We start from the raw sequence: 20,968 nt of genomic DNA, 5'->3' as shown, positions 1-20,968 counted from the left end.
AGAGATAGGGAGGGTTGTAGGGGCTGGAGGAGGTTACAGAGATAGGGAGGGTTGTAGGGGCTGGAGGAGGTTACAGAGATAGGGAGGGTTGTGGGGGCTGGAGGAGGTTACAGAGATAGGGAGGGTTGTATGGGCTGGAGGTTACAGAGAAAGGGAGGGTTGTAGGGATGGAGGACGTTACAGAGAAAGGGAGGATTGTAGGGCTGGAGGAGGTTACAGAGATAGGGAGTGTTGTAGGGCTGGAGGAGGTTACAGAGATAGGGAGGGTTGTAGGGGCTGGAGGAGGTTACAGAGATACGGAGGGTTGTATGGCTGGAGGAGGTTACAGAGATAGGGAGGGTTGTAGGGCTGGAGGAGGTTACAGAGATAGGGAGGATTGTAGGGGCTGGAGGAGGTTACAGAGATAGGGAGGGTTGTAGGGCTGGAGGAGGTTACAGAGATGGGGAGGATTGTAGGGGCTGGAGGAGGTTACAGAGATAGGGAGGGTTGTGGGGGCTGGAGGAGGTTTCAGAGATAGGGAGGGTTGTAGGGGCTGGAGGAGATTACAGAGATAGGGAGGGTTGTAGGGCTGGAGGAGATTACAGAGATAGGGAGGGTTGTAGGGCTGGAGGAGGTTACAGAGATAGGGAGTGTTGTAGGGACTGGAGGAGGTTACAGAGATAGGGAGGGTTGTAGGGGCTGGAGGAGGTTACAGAGATAGGGTGGGTTGTATGGCTGGAGGAGGTTACAGAGATAGGGTGGGTTGTATGGCTGGAGGAGGTTACAGAGATAGGGAGGGTTGTAGGGCTGGAGGAGGTTACAGAGATAGGGAGGGTTGTAGGGGCTGGAGGAGGTTACAGAGATAGGGAGGGTTGTAGGGCTGGAGGAGGTTACAGAGATGGGGAGGATTGTAGGGGCTGGAGGAGGTTACAGAGATAGGGAGGGTTGTAGGGGCTGGAGGAGGTTACAGAGATAGGGAGGGTTGTGGGGGCTGGAGGAGGTTTCAGAGATAGATAGGGAGGGTTGTAGGGGCTGGAGGAGATTACAGAGATAGGGAGGGTTGTAGGGCTGGAGGAGATTACAGAGATATGGAGGGTTGTAGGGCTGGAGGAGGTTACAGAGATAGGGAGGGTTGTAGGGGCTGGAGGAGGTTACAGAGATAGGGAGGGTTGTAGGGCTGGAGGAGGTTACAGAGATAGGGAGGGTTGTAGGGCTGGAGGAGGTTACAGAGATAGGGAGGGTTGTAGGGCTGGAGGAGGTTACAGAGATAGGGAGGGTTGTAGAGGCTGGAGGAGGTTACAGAGATAGGGAGGGTTGTAGGGCTGGAGGAGGTTACAGAGATAGAGGGTTGTTGAGGCTGGAGGAGGTTACAGAGATCGGGAGGGTTGTAGGGCTGGAGCAGGTTACAGAGATAGGGAGGGTTATAGGTGCTGGAGGAGGGTACAGAGATAGGGAGGGTTGTAGGGCTGGAGGAGGTTACAGAGATAGGGAGGGTTGTAGAGGCTGGAGGAGGTTACAGAGATAGGGAGGGTTGTAGGGCTGGAGGAGGTTACAGAGATAGGGAGGGTTGTAGGGGCTGGAGGAGGTTACAGAGCTAGGGAGGGTTGTAGGTTCTGCAGGAGGCTACAGAGATGGGGAGGGTTTTAAGGGCTGGAGGAGGTTACAGAGATGCGGATGGTTGTAGGGACTGGAGGAGGTTACATTGATAGGGAGGGTTGTAGGGGCTGGAGGAGGTTACAGAGATAGGGATGGTTGTAGAGCTGGAGGAGGTTACAGAGATAGAGGTTTGTAGGGCTGGAGGAGGCTACAGAGATAGGGAGGGTTGTACAGACTGGAGGAGGTTACAGAGATAGGGAGGTTTGTAGGCGCTGGAGGAGTTTACAGAGATAGGGAGGATTGTAGGGGCTGGAGAAGGTTACAGAGATAGGGAGGGTTGTTGCGGCTGGAGGAGGTTACAGAGATAGGGAGGGTTGCAGGGGCTGGAGGAGGTTACAGAGATAGGGAGGGTTGTAGGGGCTGGAGGAGGTTACAGAGATAGGGAGGGTTGTAGGGCTGGAGGAGGTTACAGGGATAGGGAGGGTTGTAGGGCTGGAGGAGGTTACAGAGATAGGGAGAGTTGTAGGGGCTGGAGGAGGTTACAGAGATAGGGAGGGTTGTCGGGGCTGGAGGAGGTTACAGAGATAGGGAGGGTTGTAGGGGCTGGAGGAGGTTACAGAGATAGGGAGGGTTGTAGGGCTGGAGGAGGTTATAGGGATAGCGAGGATTGTAGGGCTGGATGAGGTTACAGAGATAGGGACGTGTGTAGGGGTTGGAGGAGATTACAGAGCTAGGGCTGGAGTAGATTACAGAGACGGAGGGTTGTAGTGGCTGGAGGAGGTTACAGAGATAGGGTATGTTGTAGGGGCTGGAGGAGGTTACAGAGATAGGGAGGGTTGTAGGGGCTGGAGGAGGTTACAGAGATAGGGAGGGTTGTAGGGCTGGAGGTTACAGAGATAGGGAGGGTTGTAGGGGCTGGAGGAGGTTACAGAGATAGGGAGGGTTGTAGGGGCTGCAGGAGGTTGCGGAGATAGGGAGGGTTGTAGGGGCTGGAGGAGGTTGCAGAGATAGGGAGGGTTGTAGGGGCTGGAGGAGGTTACAGAGATAGGGAGGGTTGTAGGGGCTGGAGGAGGTTACAGAGATAGGGAGGGTTGTAGGGCTGGAGGAGGTTACAGAGATAGGGAGGGTTGTAGCGGCTGGAGGAGGTTACAGAGATAGGGAGGGTTGTAGGGGCTGGAGGAGGTTACAGAGATAGGGAGGGTTGTAGGGGCTGGAGGAGGTTGCAGAGATAGGGAGGGTTGTAGGGGCTGGAGGAGGTTGCAGAGATAGGGAGGGTTGTAGGGGCTGGAGGAGGTTACAGAGATAGGGACGTGTGTCGGGGTTGGAGGAGATTACAGAGCTAGGGCTGGAGTAGATTACAGAGACGGAGGGTTGTAGTGGCTGGAGGAGGTTACAGAGATAGGGTATGTTGTAGGGGCTGGAGGAGGTTACAGAGATAGGGAGGGTTGTAGGGGCTGGAGGAGGTTACAGAGATAGGGAGGGTTGCAGGGCTGGAGGTTACAGAGATAGGGAGGGTTGTAGGGGCTGGAGGAGGTTGCGGAGATAGGGAGGGTTGTAGGGGCTGGAGGAGGTTGCAGAGATAGGGAGGGTTGTTGGGGCTGGAGGAGGTTGCAGAGATAGGGAGGGTTGTAGGGCTGGAGGAGGTTACAGGGATAGGGAGGGTTGTAGGGCTGGAGGAGGTTACAGAGATAGGGAGAGTTGTAGGGGCTGGAGGAGGTTACAGAGATAGGGAGGGTTGTCGGGGCTGGAGGAGGTTACAGAGATAGGGAGGGTTGTAGGGGCTGGAGGAGGTTACAGAGATAGGGAGGGTTGTAGGGGCTGGAGGAGGTTACAGAGATAGGGAGGGTTGTAGGGGCTGGAGGAGGTTACAGAGATAGGGAGGGTTATAGGGGCTGGAGGAGGTTACAGAGATAGGGAGGGTTGTAGGGGCTGGAGGAGGTTACAGAGATAGGGAGGGTTGTAGGGGCTGGAGGAGGTTACAGAGATAGGGAGGGTTGTAGGGGCTGGAGGAGGTTACAGAGATAGGGAGGGTTGTCGGGGCTGGAGGAGGTTACAGAGATAGGGAGGGTTGTAGGTGCTGGAGGAGGTTACAGAGATAGGGAGGGTTGTAGGGCTGGAGGAGGTTACAGAGATAGGGAGGGTTGTCGGGCTGGAGGAGGTTACAGAGATAGGGAGGGTTGTAGGGCTGGAGGAGGTTACAGAGATAGGGAGGGTTGTAGGGGCTGGAGGAGGTTACAGAGATAGGGAGGGTTGTAGGGCTGGGGGAGGTTACAGAGATAGGGAGGGTTGTAGTGGCTGGAGGAGGTTAGAGATAGGGAGGGTTGTAGGGGCTGGAGGCGGTTACAGGGATAGGGAGGGTTATAGGGGCTGGAGGAGGTTACAGAGATAGGGAGGGTTGTAGGGCTGGAGGAGGTTACAGAGACAGGGAGGGTTGTAGGGGCTGGAGGAGGTTACAGAGATAGGGAGGGTTGTAGGGCTGGAGGAGGTTACAGAGATAGGGAGGGTTGTAGGGCTGGAGGAGGTTAAAGAGATAGGGAGGGTTGTAGGGCTGGAGGAGGTTACAGAGATAGGGAGGGTTGTAGGGGCTCGAGGAGGTTACAGAGATAGGGAGGGTTGTAGGGGCTGGAGGAGGTTACAGAGATAGGGAGGGTTGTAGGGGCTGGAGGAGGTTGCAGAGATAGGGAGGGTTGTAGGGGCTGGAGGAGGTTACAGAGATAGGGAGGATTGTCGGGGCTGGAGGAGGTGTCTATTTTTGTCTGATAATCTCTCCTGTGAAGGGCCTTGGGATGTTTCACTATGTTAAAGGCGTCGTATAAATGTAGTTTGTTGTTGTTGTCAATCTCTAACTTCTTCCAGTTCTAATGCCAGGTCATCGAGCTGAAACGTTAACTCTGTTTCTCTCCCCACAGGTGGTGCCTGACCTGCTGTGTGTTTCAAGCGTTTTCTGCTTTTATAAGGAGTAGCTTTGACTTGGGAGCAGCCCATCGGATAACTTCAGGCTCCACGTGGTTACCTTGGTTGTGTAACAACATTGAGCCGCCACTACCCACATAACCTTCAAATCAGAGCCAGGCCATTCAGGAGTGAAGTTGGGAAACACATCTTCACACAAAGGGTGGTAGAAGTGTGGAACTCGCTCCCACAGAAAGCAGTAGATGCCAGCTCAATTAATAGTCTTAAATTTGAGGGTGGTATATTTTTCTTGGCATGGGTAATAAGTGATGTGCAGCCAAGGCGGGTGGATGGAGTTAGGATACAGATCAGGCACAATCTCATTGAATGGTGGAACAGTCTCGAGGGGCTGAATGGCCTCCTCCTGTTTCTGTGGTAACAGGCTCGAGGGGCTGAATGGGCCTCCTCCTGTTCCTGTGTAACCGGCTCGAGGGGCTGAATGGCCTCCTCCTCTTCCTGTATAACAGGCTCGAGGGGCTGAATGGCCTCCTCCTGTTCCTGTGTCACAAGCTCGAGGGGCTGAATGGCCTCCTCCTGTTCCTATGATAACAGGCTCGAGGGTGCTGAATGGCCTCCTCCTGTTTCTGTAGTAACAGGCTCGAGGGGCTGAATGGCCTCCTCCTGTTCCTGTGTAACAGGCTCGAGGGGCTGAATGGGCCTCCTCCTGTTCCTGTGTAACAGGCTCGAGGGGCTGAATGACCTCCTCCTGTTCCTATGATAACAGGCTCGAGGGGGCTGAATGGCCTCCTCCTGTTTCTGTAGTAACAGGCTCGAGGGGCTGAATGGGCCTCCTTCTGTTCCTGTGTAACAGTCTCGAGGGGCTGAATGGGCCACCTCCTGTTCCTGTGTAACAGGCTCGAGGGACTGAATGGGCCCCCTCCTATTTCTGTGTAACAGTCTCGAGGGGCTGAATGGCCTCCTCCTGTTTCTGTAGTAACAGGCTCAAGGGGCTGAATGGCCTCCTCCTGTTCCTGTGTAACAGTCTCGAGGGGCTGAATGGCCTCCTCCTGTTCCTGTGTAACAGGCTCGAGGGGCTGAATGGCCTCCTCCTGTTTCTGTAGTAACAGGCTCAAGGGGCTGAATGGCCTCCTCCTGTTCCTGTGTAACAGTCTCGAGGGGCTGAATGGCCTCCTCCTGTTCCTGTGTAACAGGCTCGAGGGGCTGAATGGCCTCCTCCTGTTCCTGTGTAACAGTCTCGAGGGGCTGAATGGCCTCCCCCCGTTCCTACTGAATATCATTTCCTTTTGGTCCAATATTAAGTCCTAACCAAGCTTGTGTGCGGAACCCAATCAGAGATCGTTTCTGGATTTTGAACTGACTCTCCCTGGGCCGGGAATCCTATAGGATCGGGAAGTTTTCCGGTTTTACACTCGATACTGCTCCGGGTGTGCGTAAAACCAGCGTGGTTCCCGATCCCATCATCTTCCCGCCGGGTGAGTTTGGTTAAAGTCCCGCCTCGCAGTCGTGTTTTCGGAATTGCAAAAAACAAACCCAACTAATTTACAACTCTGCTCCTTCAGATACCCTGTCATTCGACAACACCAAAGGTTCCAAAATATATTCCGGATATTTAATAACTTCCTTCGACGAAGGTGAGCTCACTCCTCGCACCAACTTCACTTCATTCCTTTCTTTACTAAGTTGCGATCGAGGGGGGATAAGGGGGGAGATGTTTCCAGTGGCAGGAGGGTCGGTAACCAGAGGACAGGGAATGAAGATAATGGGCAAAAGAACCAGGGCGGGGGGAGGGGGAAGAGTTGAGAAGGCTGTTAAGAAAACATACGGAATCCTTGGCTTTATTAATAGAGGCGTTGGGCTAGAAATTCAGCTCCTTTGCACCTGCTGTTAACGCCTCCAGGTGGTGCTAACGGGGCTTATCGACCGTGGGTGGGGCGGAAAAAGCGCCTCCAGAGATATTCGGCAGGGCGTTGCTGAGGCGCTGCCCGCTAGCGCGCGCCCCTGCCGATAACAGCCCCAGGCCGCCGCGCCACCAGCGATGACGTCATCGCCGTGCGACGCGACCCCTCAGCGCTGCCCTGCGGCAGAGATTCAGCTGCGCCACACGAGGCTTCCGCAGACGATGTCAGCGCCAGCCTCGCGGGGTGGCGAGCCGGGCCAACCTTCGCTCGCGGGGCTGTATTTAAAGTGGGGGGGGGGCGCGGCCGCGACCTGCGCCACCATTTTCTTTTTTTTTTTCCGGCCGACCCCCCTCCCCCATGTGGGCCCTCCGTGGTGGGGCCGCGGCGTGCTCTTGGCTGCCATCACGCAGCCTGGGACCGCCTCTCGGCAGAGCCTGCGTCACCACGCCGCCCTGGTGGCCTTGTGCGGGCCATCGGAGGCCTTAACTGAAGGGGAGGGGTGTCGAATCACGGAGCCTCCGCCGAGTGCTGCCCATCGCGCCCAGAATTCGCCTCAGTTACCGGCCCACCAGAAAGTGGAGCGTGCGAGATTGCTCTTCACTTCCTGTGCGGGGCGGTAAGCCGAAGTTAGTGGCCGGGGTGGTGCTTCCATGCCAGGCACTAAATGTCCGGCCTTAACTTGGTTACGCCCGTAACCGAATTTTGCGCCCATCGAGTACAAAAGCAAGGAATTATGCTTATAAACTTTATAAATCATTGGGTTAGGCCCCAGCTGGATTATTGTGGCCAATTCTGGGCACCACACTTTAGGAAGGATGTCAAGGCCTTGGAGAGGGTGCAGAGGAGATTAACCAGAATGGTACCAGGGATGAGGGAATCAGTTACGTGGAGAGACTGGAGAAGCTGGGATTGTTCTCCTTAGAGCAGAGAAGGTTAAGGGGAGATTGACCAGAATGGTTCCAGGGATGAGGGACTTCAGTTATGTGGAGAGACTGGAGAAGCTGGGATTGTTCTCCTTAGAGCAGAGAAGGTTAATGGGAGATTTGATTGGGGTGTTCAAAATCATGAAGCATTTTGATAGAGTAAATAAGGAGAAACTGTTCCCAGTGGCAGGATGGTCGGTAACCAGAGGACATAGATTATAAGATAATTGACAAAAGAACCAGAGAGTGAGATGAGGAAATGTTTTTACGCAGCGAGTTGTTGTGATCTGGAACGCACTGCCTGAAAGGGCGGTGGAAGCAGATTCAACGGTAACTTTCAAAAGAGGAATTGGATAAATACTGGAAGGGAAAAATTTACAGGGCTGTGGGGAAAGAGCAGGGGGAGTAGTGGGACTAATTGGACAGTTCTTTCAAAGAGCCGGCACAGGCACGATGGGCCGAATGGCCTCACTCTGTTATACCCATCAGGAAAGGATGAACAGGCGGGGTCTCTTTTCTCTAGAGAAGGCTGAGGGGTGAACTAATAGAGGTCTTTAAAATCCTGAACGGTTTTGATAGAGTGGATACAGAGAGAGTGTTTCCACTTGTGGGGAAGAGCAGAACTAGAGGCCTGTTCGATATAAGAGAGTCACCAAGAAATCCAATCGGGAATTCAGGAGAAACTTCTTTACCCAGAGAGTGGTGAGAATGTGGAACTCACTGCCACAGAGAGTGGTTGAAGCGAATAGTATCGATACATTTAAGGGGAGGCTGGACAAACACATGAGGGAGAAGGGAATAGAGGGTTACACTGAGAGTTAGATGAGGAAGGATGTGAGGAGACTCGAGTGGAGCATAAACGCCGGCATGGACTGGTTGGGCCGAATGGCCTGTTTCTGTGCTGGATATTCCATGTATTTCTATGCTGTGTGATTCCATAGTAGTGGTTTGGACAACTTTTATCAATGAGAGAGATTGTGTCGAATGGGCCTGTACCCTCTGGAGTTTAGAAGAATGAGAGGTGATCTCATTGAAACGTACAAGATTCTGAGGGGGATTGACAGGGTCGATGCTGAGAGGTTGTTTCCCCGGGCTGGAGAGTCTAGAACTAGGGGTCACAGTCTCAGGATAAGGGGTCGGCCATTTAAGACCGAGATGAGGAATTTCTTCACTGAGGGTTGTGAATCTTTGGAATTCCCTGCCCCAGAGGGCTGTGGATGCTGAGTCGTTGAGTATATTCAAGGCTGAGATCGATAGATTTTTGGACTCTCGGGGAATCGAGGGATATGGAGATTGGGCGGGAAAGTGGAGTCGAGGTCGATGATCAGCCGTGATCGTATTGAATGGCGGAGCAGGCTTGAGGGGCCGCATGGCCTACTCCTGCTCCTATGTCTTATGTTCTTATGTTGTTATATACTTAAAAGATTGGTAAATCTTAGAGTACTTACCAGTGCCTTTATATATTTTTTTAATATGGAGACCAGAATTGTGCACAGTAACTCCAAGTGTAATATGGAGACCAGAACTTGGAGTTACTGTGCACAGTTCTGGTCTCCATATCACACTGGGAGTTACTGTGCACAGTTCTGGTCTCCATATCACACTGGGAGTTACTGTGCACAGTTCTGGTCTCCATATCACACTTGAAGCACTGTGCACAGATCTGGTCTCCATATTACACTTGGAGTTACTGTGCACAGTTCTGGTCTCCATATCACACTGGGAGTTACTGTGCACAGTTCTGGTCTCCATATTACACTGGGAGTTACTGTGCACAGTTCTGGTCTCCAAATCACACTTGAAGCACTGTGCACAGATCTGGTCTCCATATCACACTTGGAGTTACTGTGCACAGTACTCCCAGTGTGGTCTGACCAAGGTTCGATACAAGTTTAACTTCTCTTCACTTCTTTTCAGTGCTATTTTTAGATGAGGAATTAAACAATTTTCTTCCACGTGCTGTTTCTGTGTAATCATAGATACCAGCAGAATTCTTCTGAACATATCCTTGGCAATCCTTGCTTTGTGCCTTGAAAATAAGGAGATACCTCCCTATACAGTGGAGAGGTTCGTCGACGAAATTCTCTACTATCAGTATCCCTACGGAAGATATTTCTCTTTCGGTGAGTCACTTAACTCAGTCTACAGCGTGCCAACATGCGGAATATTTTGTCATCAGCAGAATTTACACACCAGAGGGAGTGCAACGAAGGTTCACCAGACTGATTCCTGGGATGAGGGGATTGTCCTATGAGGAGAGATTGAGTAAACTAGGGTTTAGAAGAACGAGAGGTGATCTCATGGAAACGTTTGAAATTCTTACAGAGCTTGACAGGGTAGACGTGGAAGAATGTTTCCCCTGGATGGTGAGCCTAGAACCAGGGGTCACAGACTCAGAATAAGGGGTCGGCCATTTTGGACTCAGATGAGGAGGAATTTCTTCACTCAGAGGGTGGTGAATCTTTGGAATTCTCTCCCCCAGAGGGCTGTGGAGGCTCAGTCATTGAGTATATTCAAGACAGAGATGGATAGATTTTTTAATATTAAGGGAATCAAGGGATGTGTGGATAGTGCAGGAAAGTGGAGATGAGGTCGAAGATCAGCCATGATCTTATTGAATGGCGGAGCAGGCTCGAGGGGCCGCATGACCGACTCCTGCTCCTATTTCGTACGTTCTTATGTTCCAAGTAGATGCTCTATTTGTTTATACGTGAACTTGAGGTCATCCAAAACTCGGCTGCCCGTGTCTTAACCCGCACCAAGTCCCGTTCACCCATCACCCCCCTGTGCTCGCTGACCTACATTGGCTCCCGGTTAAGCAGCGCCTCGATTTCAAAATTCTCATCCTTGTTTTCAAATCCTTCCATGGCCCTCGCCCACCCCCCCTCCCTATCTCTGTAATCTCCTTCAGCCCCACAACCTCCCCGAGATATCTGCGATCCTCTAATTCTCTCCTCTTGAGCATCCCTGATTATAATCGCTCATCCATTGGCGGCCATGCCTTCTGTTGCCTGGGCCCTGAGCTCCGGAATTCCCTCCCTAAACCTCTCCGCCTCGCTACCTCTCATTCCTCCTTTAAGACACTCCTTAAAACCTACCTCTTTGACCAAGCTTTTGGTCACCTGCCCTAATTTATCCTTATGTGGCTCGGTGTCAAATTTGTTGTCTTAAAATACTCCTGTGTAGCGTCTTGGGATGTTTTACTACGTTAAAGGCGCTATATAAATACAAGTTGTTGTTGTTTATTTATGGGGCTAAATTTAGCGCCCAGGCGACGTTAGTGACCCAAAATGGTCACCAACGACTTTTTCCCCGTTAGAGAAGCTGGGATTGTTCTCCTTAGAGCACAGAAGGTTAAGAGGAGATTTGATAGAGGTGTTCAAAATCATGAAGGGTTTCGATAGAGTAAATAAGGTGAAACTGTTTCCACTGTCAGGAGGGTCAGTAACCAGAGGACACAGATTTAAGATAATTGGCAAGAGAACCAGAGGGGGAGATGAGGATCATTTTTTTTTTACAAAGGGTGATCTTAGGCAGTCCCTCGGAACCGAGGATGACTTGCTTCCACATTAAAAATGAGTCCGCAGGTGACTGATGAGTCCAATGCAGGACCTACAGTCTCTGTCACAGGTGGGGCAGACGGTGGTTGAAGGGGCGGGTGGGTGGGGTGCTTGGGTTGACGTGCGTTCCTTGCGCTGCCTGCGCTTGGCTTCCGCTTGCTCCCGGCGAAGAGACTCGAGGTGTTCGCGCATTCCCGGATTCTTCACCTCCACTTTGTGCGGTCTTGGGCCAGGGATTCCCAGGTGTCGGTGGGGAGGCTGCACTTTTTCCAAGGAGGCTTTGAGGGTGTCCTTGAAGCGTTTCCTCTGCCCACCTGGGGCTCTCTTGCCGTGTCGGAGTTCCAGATCCAGATAGGTGGGAGTGTGTTGCAATAGTCAAGTCTAGAGGTGGCGGAGACAAGCAATGTTACGGAGGTGGGAATAGGCGGTCTCAGTGACTTTGTATTAATCTCTACGAACGTGACTCTTTCAGAAACCAGCAGCGTTTCCATCTTGGCCTTGACTTGCCTCTCCCGTTCTGTGGTTCTGTACAACACTTTGAGAACTAAGCTGTTCGTGGCCTTGGAGTTTTCGGTGAAAGGATTGCTTCAGCGTCTGAAGAATGATGGTTCCTTTGGCGACATCGTGAACACAACACTCGCTATTCAGGTAACGTGAGGTGGACCCCCTAGTGTCTAACTCCAATGTGTAAAAGAAGCGAACACTGCCCTGGGATTCATTTCCAGAGGGATATCATTGAAAAGCAGAGACGTTATGGTATACTGGTATCGAACCTTGCTTAGACCACACTGGGAGTTACTGTGCACCGTTCTGGTCTCCATATCACACTTGGCGTACTGTGCACAGTTCTAGTCTCCATATCACACTTGGAGTTACTGTGCACAGTTCTAGTCTCCATATCACACTTGGCGTACTGTGCACAGTTCTGGTCTCCATATCACACTTGGAGTTACTGTGTACAGTTCTGGTCTCCATATCACACTTGGCGTACTGTGTACAGTTCTGGTCTCCATATCACACTTGGAGCACTGTGCACAGTTCTGGTCTCCATATCACACTTGGCGTACTGTGTACAGTTCTGGTCTCCATATCACACTTGGAGCACTGTGCACAGTTCTGGTCTCCATATCACACTTGGAGTTACTGTGTACAGTTCTGGTCTCCATATCACACTGGGAGTTACTGTGTACAGTTCTGGTCTCCATATCACACTGGGAGTACTGTGCACAGTTCCAGTCTCCATATCACACTGGGAGTTACTGTGCACAGTTCTGGTCTCCATATCACACTTGAAGCACTGTGCACAGTTCTGGTCTCTATATCACACTTGGAGTTACTGTGCACAGTTCTGGTCTCCATATCACACTTGGAGTTACTGTGTACAGTTCTGGTCTCCATATCACACTGGGAGTTACTGTGTACAGTTCTGGTCTCCATATCACACTGGGAGTACTGTGCACAGTTCCAGTCTCCATATCACACTGGGAGTTACTGTGTACAGTTCTGGTCTCCATATCACACTGGGAGTACTGTGCACAGTTCTGGTCTCCATATCACACTTGAAGCACTGTGCACAGTTCTGGTCTCCATATCACACTGGGAGTTACTGTGCACAGTTCTGGTCTCCATATCACACTTGGAGTTACTGTGCACCGTTCTGGTCTCCATATCACACTTGGAGTTACTGTGCACAGTTCTGGTCTCCATATCACACTTGGAGTTACTGTGCACAGTTCTGGTCTCCATATCACACTTGGAGTTACTGTGCACAGTTCTGGTCTCCATATCACACTTGGAGTACTGTGCACAGTTCTGGTCTCCATATCACACTTGGAGTTACTGTGCACAGTTCTGGTCTCCATATCACACTTGGAGTTACTGTGCACAGTTCCTATCACACAGGGAATTCATGAGAAACTTCTTTACCCAGAGAGTGGTGAGAATGTGGAACTTGTCATCACAGGGAGTGGATCAGGCGAATACTATAGATGCATTTAAGGGGAAGCTGGATAAACACATGAGGGAGGAGGGAATAGAAGGTTATGCTGTTAGCTACCCCGTCGCCCCCCCCCCCCACTTTACACTTTACCAATTATGTCGGCCATGACTCAGTGGGCAGCACTCTCTCCTCTGAGGCAGAAGGTCGTGGGTTCAAGTCCCACTCCATAGACTTCAGCACAAAATTCAGGGTGATACTCCAGTGTAGTACTGAGGGAGTGCTGCACTGTCGGAGGGGCAGTACTGAGGGAGCGCTGCACTGTCGGAGGGGCAGTACTGAGGGAGCGCTGCACTGTCGGAGGAGCAGTACTGAGGGAGCGCTGCACTGTCGGAGGGGCAGTACTGAGAGAGCGCTGCACTGTCGGAGGGGCAGTACTGAGGGAGCACCGCACTGAGGTGCTATCCTTCGGGATGAGAGGTTAACCCAGGCCCCGTCTTCCCTCTCCGGTGGACTCAAAAGATCCCACTGGCAAAATTTTGAAGAGGAGCAGTGTAGGAGTGCTCCAATGGGCCCAGTATTCATCGTTCAACCAACATCACTAAAAGTAAAAAGGTGATCTGGTCATTTATCACATGGCTGTTTGTGGGAGCTTGCTGTGCGCAAACTGACTGCCGCGTCTCCTACATCAGAACAGTGATCCCCACGTCAGAAAGGACTTGATTGGCCGTGAAAGGGCTTTGGGACATGCTGAGGCGTTGAAAGGCGCTGTAGAAATGCAAGTTCTTTCATTATGTGAGCGAGTTATGGTGTTAAAAGTTTGCCCAGTCACTTCAACATTCAAATTGGTGCTTTTTCTCATTTGCTCCGGCCCTGCAGGCTATGGGAGTCGACACCCTGGTGCACCCGCTGAGCTACAACTGTACGAAATCTCTGGAGCGTTTGATCAGTGACACCCGCACTTGGAATTCGCCTTCCAAGACTTCCGGAGCAGTGGCGCTAGTCATCGAAGCGTTGGAAGGGAAGACTTACCTGGATGTCACTGGAATGCCCTGTAAAGGTAACAGTGCTGGCATTTCCTGATAGATTTTGTCTCCGGGCCAATTTGGGGTCCTTTTTATTTATCCGTCACACATAGGGACAGGAGGAGGCCCATTCAGCCCCTCGAGTCTGTTACCATAGGAACAGAATGAGGCCCATTCAGCCCCCTCGAGCCTGTTACCATAGGAACAGGAAGAGGCCCATTCAGCCCCTCGAGCCTGTTACCATAGGAACAGGAGGAGGCCCATTCAGTCCCTTGAGCCTGTTACCATAGGAGCAGGAGGAGGCCCATTCAGTCCCTCGAGCCTGTTACACAGGAACAGGAGGAGGCCCATTCAGCCCCTCGAGCCTGTTACACAGGAACAGGAGGAGGCCCAGTCAGCCACTCGAGCCTGTTACACAGGTACAGGAGGAGGCCATTCAGCCACTCGAGCCTGTTACACAGGTACAGGAGGAGGCCATTCAGCCACTCGAGCCTGTTACCATAGGAACAGGAGGAGGCCCATTCAGCCCCTAGTTCCTGTTACCATAGGAACAGGAGGAGGCCCATTCAGCCCCTCGAACCTGTTACCATAGGAACAGGAGGAGGCCCATTCAGCCCTCGAGCCTGTTAACATAGGAACAGGAGGAGGCCCATTTAGCCACTCGAGCCTGTTACTATAGGAACAGGAGGAGGTCCATTTAGCCACTCGAGCCTGTTACCATAGGAACAGGAGGAGGCCCATTCAGACCCTCGAGCCTGTTCCACCATTCAATGAGATCACGTCTGTAATGTATATACCTTTAAGGGGGAGAACTACTTTTTACAGCTCATGTATACTGTAGTACCGGCAGTGACCACACCTGTATATGACGCTGAGTAGTAATCTGTACAGATCAGTTGCAGTGTGAGCCACGTTGAGTAAACACCTGTTGTACCGTTCTCCGCAGTCTGTGTCTTATTATACACGGACGTAACATTGGCGATGAGGCAGGTTCGAACCTACCTGCAACTCTGCATCACCTCCCGGGGATTCGTTCCTGGAGATCAGTGGATTGGAGGTCAAGGCCAGAGACCCGGGCGTCGACCACGGGCAACCGCCCAGTCATCCAGCAGAGACTCGAGAATTGCGGGGGAGGCTGTCGAGAGCCAGGCTTGGCCTTCCAGTCGAGGTGGTCCAGCGAAACGGGCTGGCAACAGGTAGTGCGCAGACCCTTCCCAGACAGCGGCGGGCTAGAGCCCAACCGAGCGGCACAGCAAAGGGCCGAGCAGCGTCGACGGGGGAGAGAGAGTGAGGGCAGAGCGCACAGGGCGCAGCCGGTGTTCAGGGGCCGAGCACCGTCGGAGAGAGGGAGAGAGAGACGCACAGAAACCCTCGAGGCGCCGCCATTGCCACGAGGACCGCCGAGAGCGGCATTGGCAGCAGCGGGGGAGGAAGGAAAGCGCGGGAGACGCCATTTTAAGCCATTGGGAGACGCCATTTTAAACCACACCCAAAATGACGAAGAGTGGCAGTATCACCGCATTTGACAATGACGTCGAAGATTGGACTACATCTGTCGAACGAATAGAGGTGCACTGCAAGGCAAATGAGGTGTCAGATGACAAGAAAGCGTCAGTATTGTTAAATTTAATGGGTGCAAAGACGTATGGTTTATTACGAAATCTAGTAACCCCAATGAAGCCAATGGAAAAGAGTTTTGAAGACATAGTAACAATACTAAAGGAACATTTAAACCCCACACCGCTGCTGATAGCAGAAAGATTCCAGTTTCACAAACGGAACCAGCATAAGGGTGAAAGCAATGCTGATTATTTAACAGAACTGCGCAAACTATCGAAACACTGCCAGTTTGGAGCGGGACTGGCAGATACCTTAAGGGACAAGTTTGTGTGTGGGCTTCAAAGTGAAGGAACCCAGAAACGGCTTTTATCTGAAAAGGACCTTACGCTAGAAAAGGCTTTCAGCATTGTGGTATCATATGAAGCAGCAGCACGGGGCGCTGCAGAGATACAACAGAGACCGCAAGAATATGGCACAAACGAAATGTCATATGGAACAGAGAAGTGCTATCGCTGCGGCAGAACAACACACGACCAGAATGATTGCAGGTTCAAAGACAAAGGCCTAGAAATTGAGTTTGGGGCGGCCAGCTCGCTCGCGCCCAAAAGTTAGCGCTGAGCGCGGAGCCAGTTGCGACCGTCAGATATTCAGTTTTTGCGCCCCAAGTCGGAACCGGGCGCTATTCCAGGGTGTGCCCGCCCCCGCTTGGGGCGCTGAAACTGAATTTCAGCGCTCTAGGCGCCGCTGCGCCACCCGCTGCGGAGCAGCAGGCTGCGGTACTGCAGGCCTCCTCCTTCTCTTAAGGGGGAGGTGCCTGCAACGGGGAGATCGCCGCTGGATAGTGCCGGCAAATGAGCCCGGCACCACGGAGAAGTGCCGGGTTCGCGGAAAGCAGCCGGCAATGCCGCCGGGGGGGGGGGCGGGTGGAGGAGGCCGGGGAAGGACGTGCGGGCAGGCGGCCGCCGAAAAAGCGGCCGGCCGCACCTCCACCTTAAAGCGCCCCACTAAGGCTACAGGACGGCCCCGTTTTCTGATCGCTGTTTGCGGCCGCTGCGGAAGAGGCGGCCGCAACTCAATATGGGGGTTGGGCCGGTAGCGGGGCGGTAGCGGGGCACTGCGCACACCGATGACATAATCGGTGCCGGCGCAGCGCTAACGGCTACCGCCGCCATTACCGCTGCGCTGAATATCAGCGCAGACTCCTCTATTGGCGCAGAAGCCCTCTTTGGGCGGTAACTGGGCGCAAAGCTGGCAGCGCCTTACTGAATTTCTAGGCCAAAGTGTGCAGACAGTGTGGAAAAGTAGGACACATAGCACGAGTCTGCAGGTCGGGAAAGAAAACCAGCAATAAGAAACCTACCAAAGGAAAGTACCAGAAGGTACATAAGATGACGGAGAATAGTTCAGACGAACAAAAGAGTGATAACGACTCCAAAAGCAGGGAACTGAGTTGTCTGAAACTACATAATGTGATCACAACGGAGGATCACCGAACCATTTGGGTCACTCTCAAGATAGCAGGAGTCCAGGTAAAGATGGAATTGGACACAGGATCAGCCCTAACAGTCATAAACCGACGGGACTACGAGCGGCTATTCTCACACATACCCTTGAGAGACACAAAAATTATTTTGAAGACGTACACGGGACAAAAAGTCTACCCCAAAGGAAAAATAAGGGTGACCGTTATATATAACGGTAAGGAAACACCAAAACTAGACCTGTATGTATTGCAAGATGGAGGACCACCATTACTGGGACATGAATGGATCCGGAAAATACAACTGGATTGGCATTCCATACAGGCACTGACTGTGGCTGACCAAAAGGATGACGATGTCACACCTGGGTGACTGTCAAAGATCCTAACTGATGCGAAAGAAGTGTTCCAGCAAGGACTCGGAACACTAAAAGGCATGACAGCGACGATTAAAATAGAAGAAAACGCAAGCCCAAAATTTTTTAAGGCCAGACCGGTACCTTATGCGATCCGCCCAGCCGTCGAAGCAGAGCTGGAGAGTCTGGAACATTCAGGTGTACTGTCCAAGGTAGACTGGGGCGAGTGGGCTACACCCATCGTCCCTGTGATGAAAAATTCGTTGAGCAGCACGTCTGGGGAACCAAGGAAGGTTCGCATCTGTGGGGACTTTAAGGTAACAGTGAACCCGGTCCTTCACACCGTACAATATCCACTTCCGCGGATTGAAGATATTTTCGCCTCGCTATCTGGAGGGAAACGCTTCACTAAGATTGATCTGGCCCAGGCGTATCTGCAAATGGAGGTAGAAGAAGCATCAAAAAAATACCTCACAATCAACACCCATAAAGGTCTCTACCAATACAACCGGCTGGTATTCGGGGTAGCATCAGCTCCGGCTATTTGGCAAAGGGCAATGTAACAAGTCCTGCAAGGGATCCCAGGGACCCAGTGTTATTTGGACGACATCCTGGTCACGGGCGAAAATGACAGTGATCACCTTGCCAACCTGGAGCAGGTGCTCACTAGATTGCAGGAATATGGGCTCCGAGCTAACCGCCCCAAATGCGAGTTTTTTAGAAAACAGATCTCGTATTGTGGCCACGCTATCGATAAAGAGGGGCTACATAAGTCCCCAGAGAAGATTGAGGCAGTAGCCAAGGCTCCAGCACCGGAAAATGTGTCACAACTGAGTTCGTTCCTCGGGCTGGTAAACTACTATCATAAGTTCTTGCCAAATTTGTCTACAATACTACACCCACTGAACACCCTACTGCAAACTGGGGTGCCATGGAAGTGGAGTGACGAATGTAGACGAGCTTTCCAGAAGAGCAAAGCACGAATCACATCGAAAGAGGTATTGGCCCATTACAACCAGGCATTACCAATTCGGTAGGCATGTGATGCGTCACCCTATGGCATTGGAGCGGTGCTGTCACACAAATTCTCGGACGGCTCAGAGAGCCCAATAGCCTTTGCGTCACGATCACTAACCTCAGCCGAGCGTAACTACGCCCAGATTGACAGGGAGGCCCTCAGCCTAGTGTGGGGAGTGAAAAAGTTCAATCACTATCTGCACGGGCAGAAATTCACCTTGCTGACTGATCACCAGCCTCTTGTCTCCATTTTTAATCCGAAGAAGGGCGTTCCGGTGATGACTGCGCAACGACTACAAAGATGGTCACTTTTTCTAGGGGCGCACCACTATGAGATTGAATATAAGGGCACGAAACAGCATGGAAATGCTGATGGGCTATCACGCCTGCCACTGCCTACTGCAGAGGAAGCACCAGCAGTGGATCCTGTCGAAATATTCCATTCGACTATAGTAGAATACCTACCGGTAACTAACGCTTGTATCGAAAAGGAAACCCGAAATGACCCGACACTGTCTCGGGTATATGATTTGACGGTGAAGGGATGGCCAGCACATGGCGACTCACTGTTGCCAGCATTCTCGACAAGGAGAGAACAGCTGTCAGTGTGCCGGGGGACCTTGATGTGTGGATCCCGAGTGGTAATTCCACCCAAGTTAAGGGTTAGAGTGCTCAATGAGCTTCATGAGGGTCATCTGGGAGGGGTAAAAATGAAAAGCCTAGCCAGGGCTTATCTGTGGTGGCCGGGAATCGATAAACAAATTGAGGACCTGACCAAGAGCTGCTCAGGATGCCAGAAAGTCCAAAATGCACCACCACAGGCCCCTCTACACCCATGGGAGTGGCCCTCATCTCCATGGCAACGGGTGCATATTGATTTTGCTGGTCCATTCATAGACTCAATGTTTTTAATAGCCGTGGATGCGCACTCGAAATGGCCTGAGGTCATCAAAATGTTCTCCACCACCACGGAGAAAACTATTGCATTCCTACGGACCATTTTTGCCAGGAATGGCTTGCCAGAACAGATTTGCTCCGACAACGGACCACAGTTTGTGTCCGAAGAGTTCCGGAGGTTCTTGACAAAGAATGGGGTAAGGCATTACACATCCGCCCCGTATCATCCAGCCACAAATGGATTGGCTGAGAGGTTCGTACAAACCTTTAAGAAGGCAATAAAGGCTATGTACAATGACAACATTCCGCTGCAGCACAAGGTGGACAATTTCCTGTTCGCCTACCGGAATGCGACACATGCAGTCACCAACCAGGCCCCAGCCATGATGTTCTTTAACCGAAGGTTAAGATCTCGCCTGGATTTGCTCAGACCAAACGTACGAAGAGATGTTGAGAGTAAGCAATTCCAGCACATCCATGAGAAGCCAACAAGGAGCTTCAATGTAGGGCAACCAGTCTTGGCCCGCGACTACCGAACAGAAAAATGGCAGCCAGGAACGATATGCACACGGCAGGGCCCACTAATGTACACAGTGGACGTTGGGGAGAGCATCGTGAGACGCCATGCTGACCAGATCCTAGAGTCACAGGAACAAGTCAACCCCATGCCGCGCCCATATGTACCTGGTGATGAACCCGACGTACAGGTCGCATCTACCCCAGAAACAGTAGCATCGGAAGCTGATGAACCAACCGACGACGGGGCCAGAATCGCCTCCGCACCAAGAGCAAGACACTCGGGAAAGGCACTATCCAGAAAGGATCAGGAAGCCGCCCCAAAGACTGAATATATAAATAGACTATTTTCAGCTAATGTTGCATGTTAAAAGTGTTAATTCTAATTAGTTTGATATTTAATTGTTAAATGAGTGTTATGGTACTGTTAATCTAAAAGGGGAGGAATTGTAATGTATGTACCTTTAAGGGGGGAACTATGTTTAACAGCTCATGTATACTGTAGTACCGGCAGTGACCACACCTGTATATAGCCCTGAGTAGTAATCTGTACAGATCAGTTCCAGTGTGAGCCACGTTGAGTAAACACCTGTTGTACCGTTCTCTTGCAGTCTGTGTCTTATTATACACAGACGCAACAACGTCTGAACTGTGACCTAACTCCATACCCACGGCTTGGCTCCATATCCCTTAATCCCTTTGGTTAACGAAAATCTATCAACCTCCGATTTAAAATTAACAATTGATCGAGCATCAATTGCCGTTTGCAGAAGAGAGTTCCAAACTTCTACCACCCTTTGTGTGTAGAAGTGTTTCCTAACTTCACTCCTGAACGCTCTGGCTGTAATTTTTAGACTATGCCCCCGAGTCCTAGAATCCCCAACCAGCGGAAATAGTTTCTCTCTATCGACCCTATCTGTTCCCCTTACTATCCTGAAAACTTCGATCAGATCACCTCAAACCTTCTAAATTTTAGGGAATACAACCCAAGTTTGTGTAATCGCTCCTCGTAATTTAACATAACCTAAAGGATGTCACGCCCATCTGATCTATCAACCCGCATTGTATCAGCAGTGGCTCAGTGGCTGGCACTCTCACCTGAGCAAGAGTGTTGTGGCTTGAAGTCCCACTCCAGTGACTGGAGCACAAAAATCCAGGCTGATACTCCCAGTGCCTCTATTGAGGGAATGCCTCACTGTCGGAGGGGCAGTACTGAGGGAGCGCTGCACTGTCGGAGGGGCAGTACTGAGGGAGTGCTGCACTATCGGAGGGACAGTACTGAGGGAGCGCTGCACTGTCAGAGGGGTAGTAC

At 51.7% G+C, this 20,968-nt stretch overlaps 1 protein-coding gene across 2 annotated transcripts in view; it reads left to right on the top strand.

Moving 5' to 3' along the window:
* The window catches only part of LOC147092120 (uncharacterized), a 95,392-nt gene that overhangs the window by 26,304 nt on the left and 48,120 nt on the right, over positions 1 to 20,968 (top strand). For both annotated transcript variants that reach the window (XM_085975850.1, XM_085975849.1), the window contains exons 4-7: positions 6,048 to 6,119; positions 9,289 to 9,432; positions 11,342 to 11,517; positions 13,685 to 13,865. In XM_085975850.1, the coding sequence (XP_085831976.1) occupies positions 6,048 to 6,119; positions 9,289 to 9,432; positions 11,342 to 11,517; positions 13,685 to 13,865 (573 nt within the window). The remainder of the gene's footprint in view (positions 1 to 6,047; positions 6,120 to 9,288; positions 9,433 to 11,341; positions 11,518 to 13,684; positions 13,866 to 20,968) is intronic.

The sequence above is a fragment of the Somniosus microcephalus genome, unplaced genomic scaffold (assembly GCF_052327205.1).
Source record: "Somniosus microcephalus isolate GS21.2 unplaced genomic scaffold, FLI_Smic_1.0 unresolved_chr2, whole genome shotgun sequence".
Taxonomy (NCBI): domain Eukaryota; kingdom Metazoa; phylum Chordata; class Chondrichthyes; order Squaliformes; family Somniosidae; genus Somniosus; species Somniosus microcephalus.
This window is presented reverse-complemented; position numbering and strand designations above follow the sequence as displayed.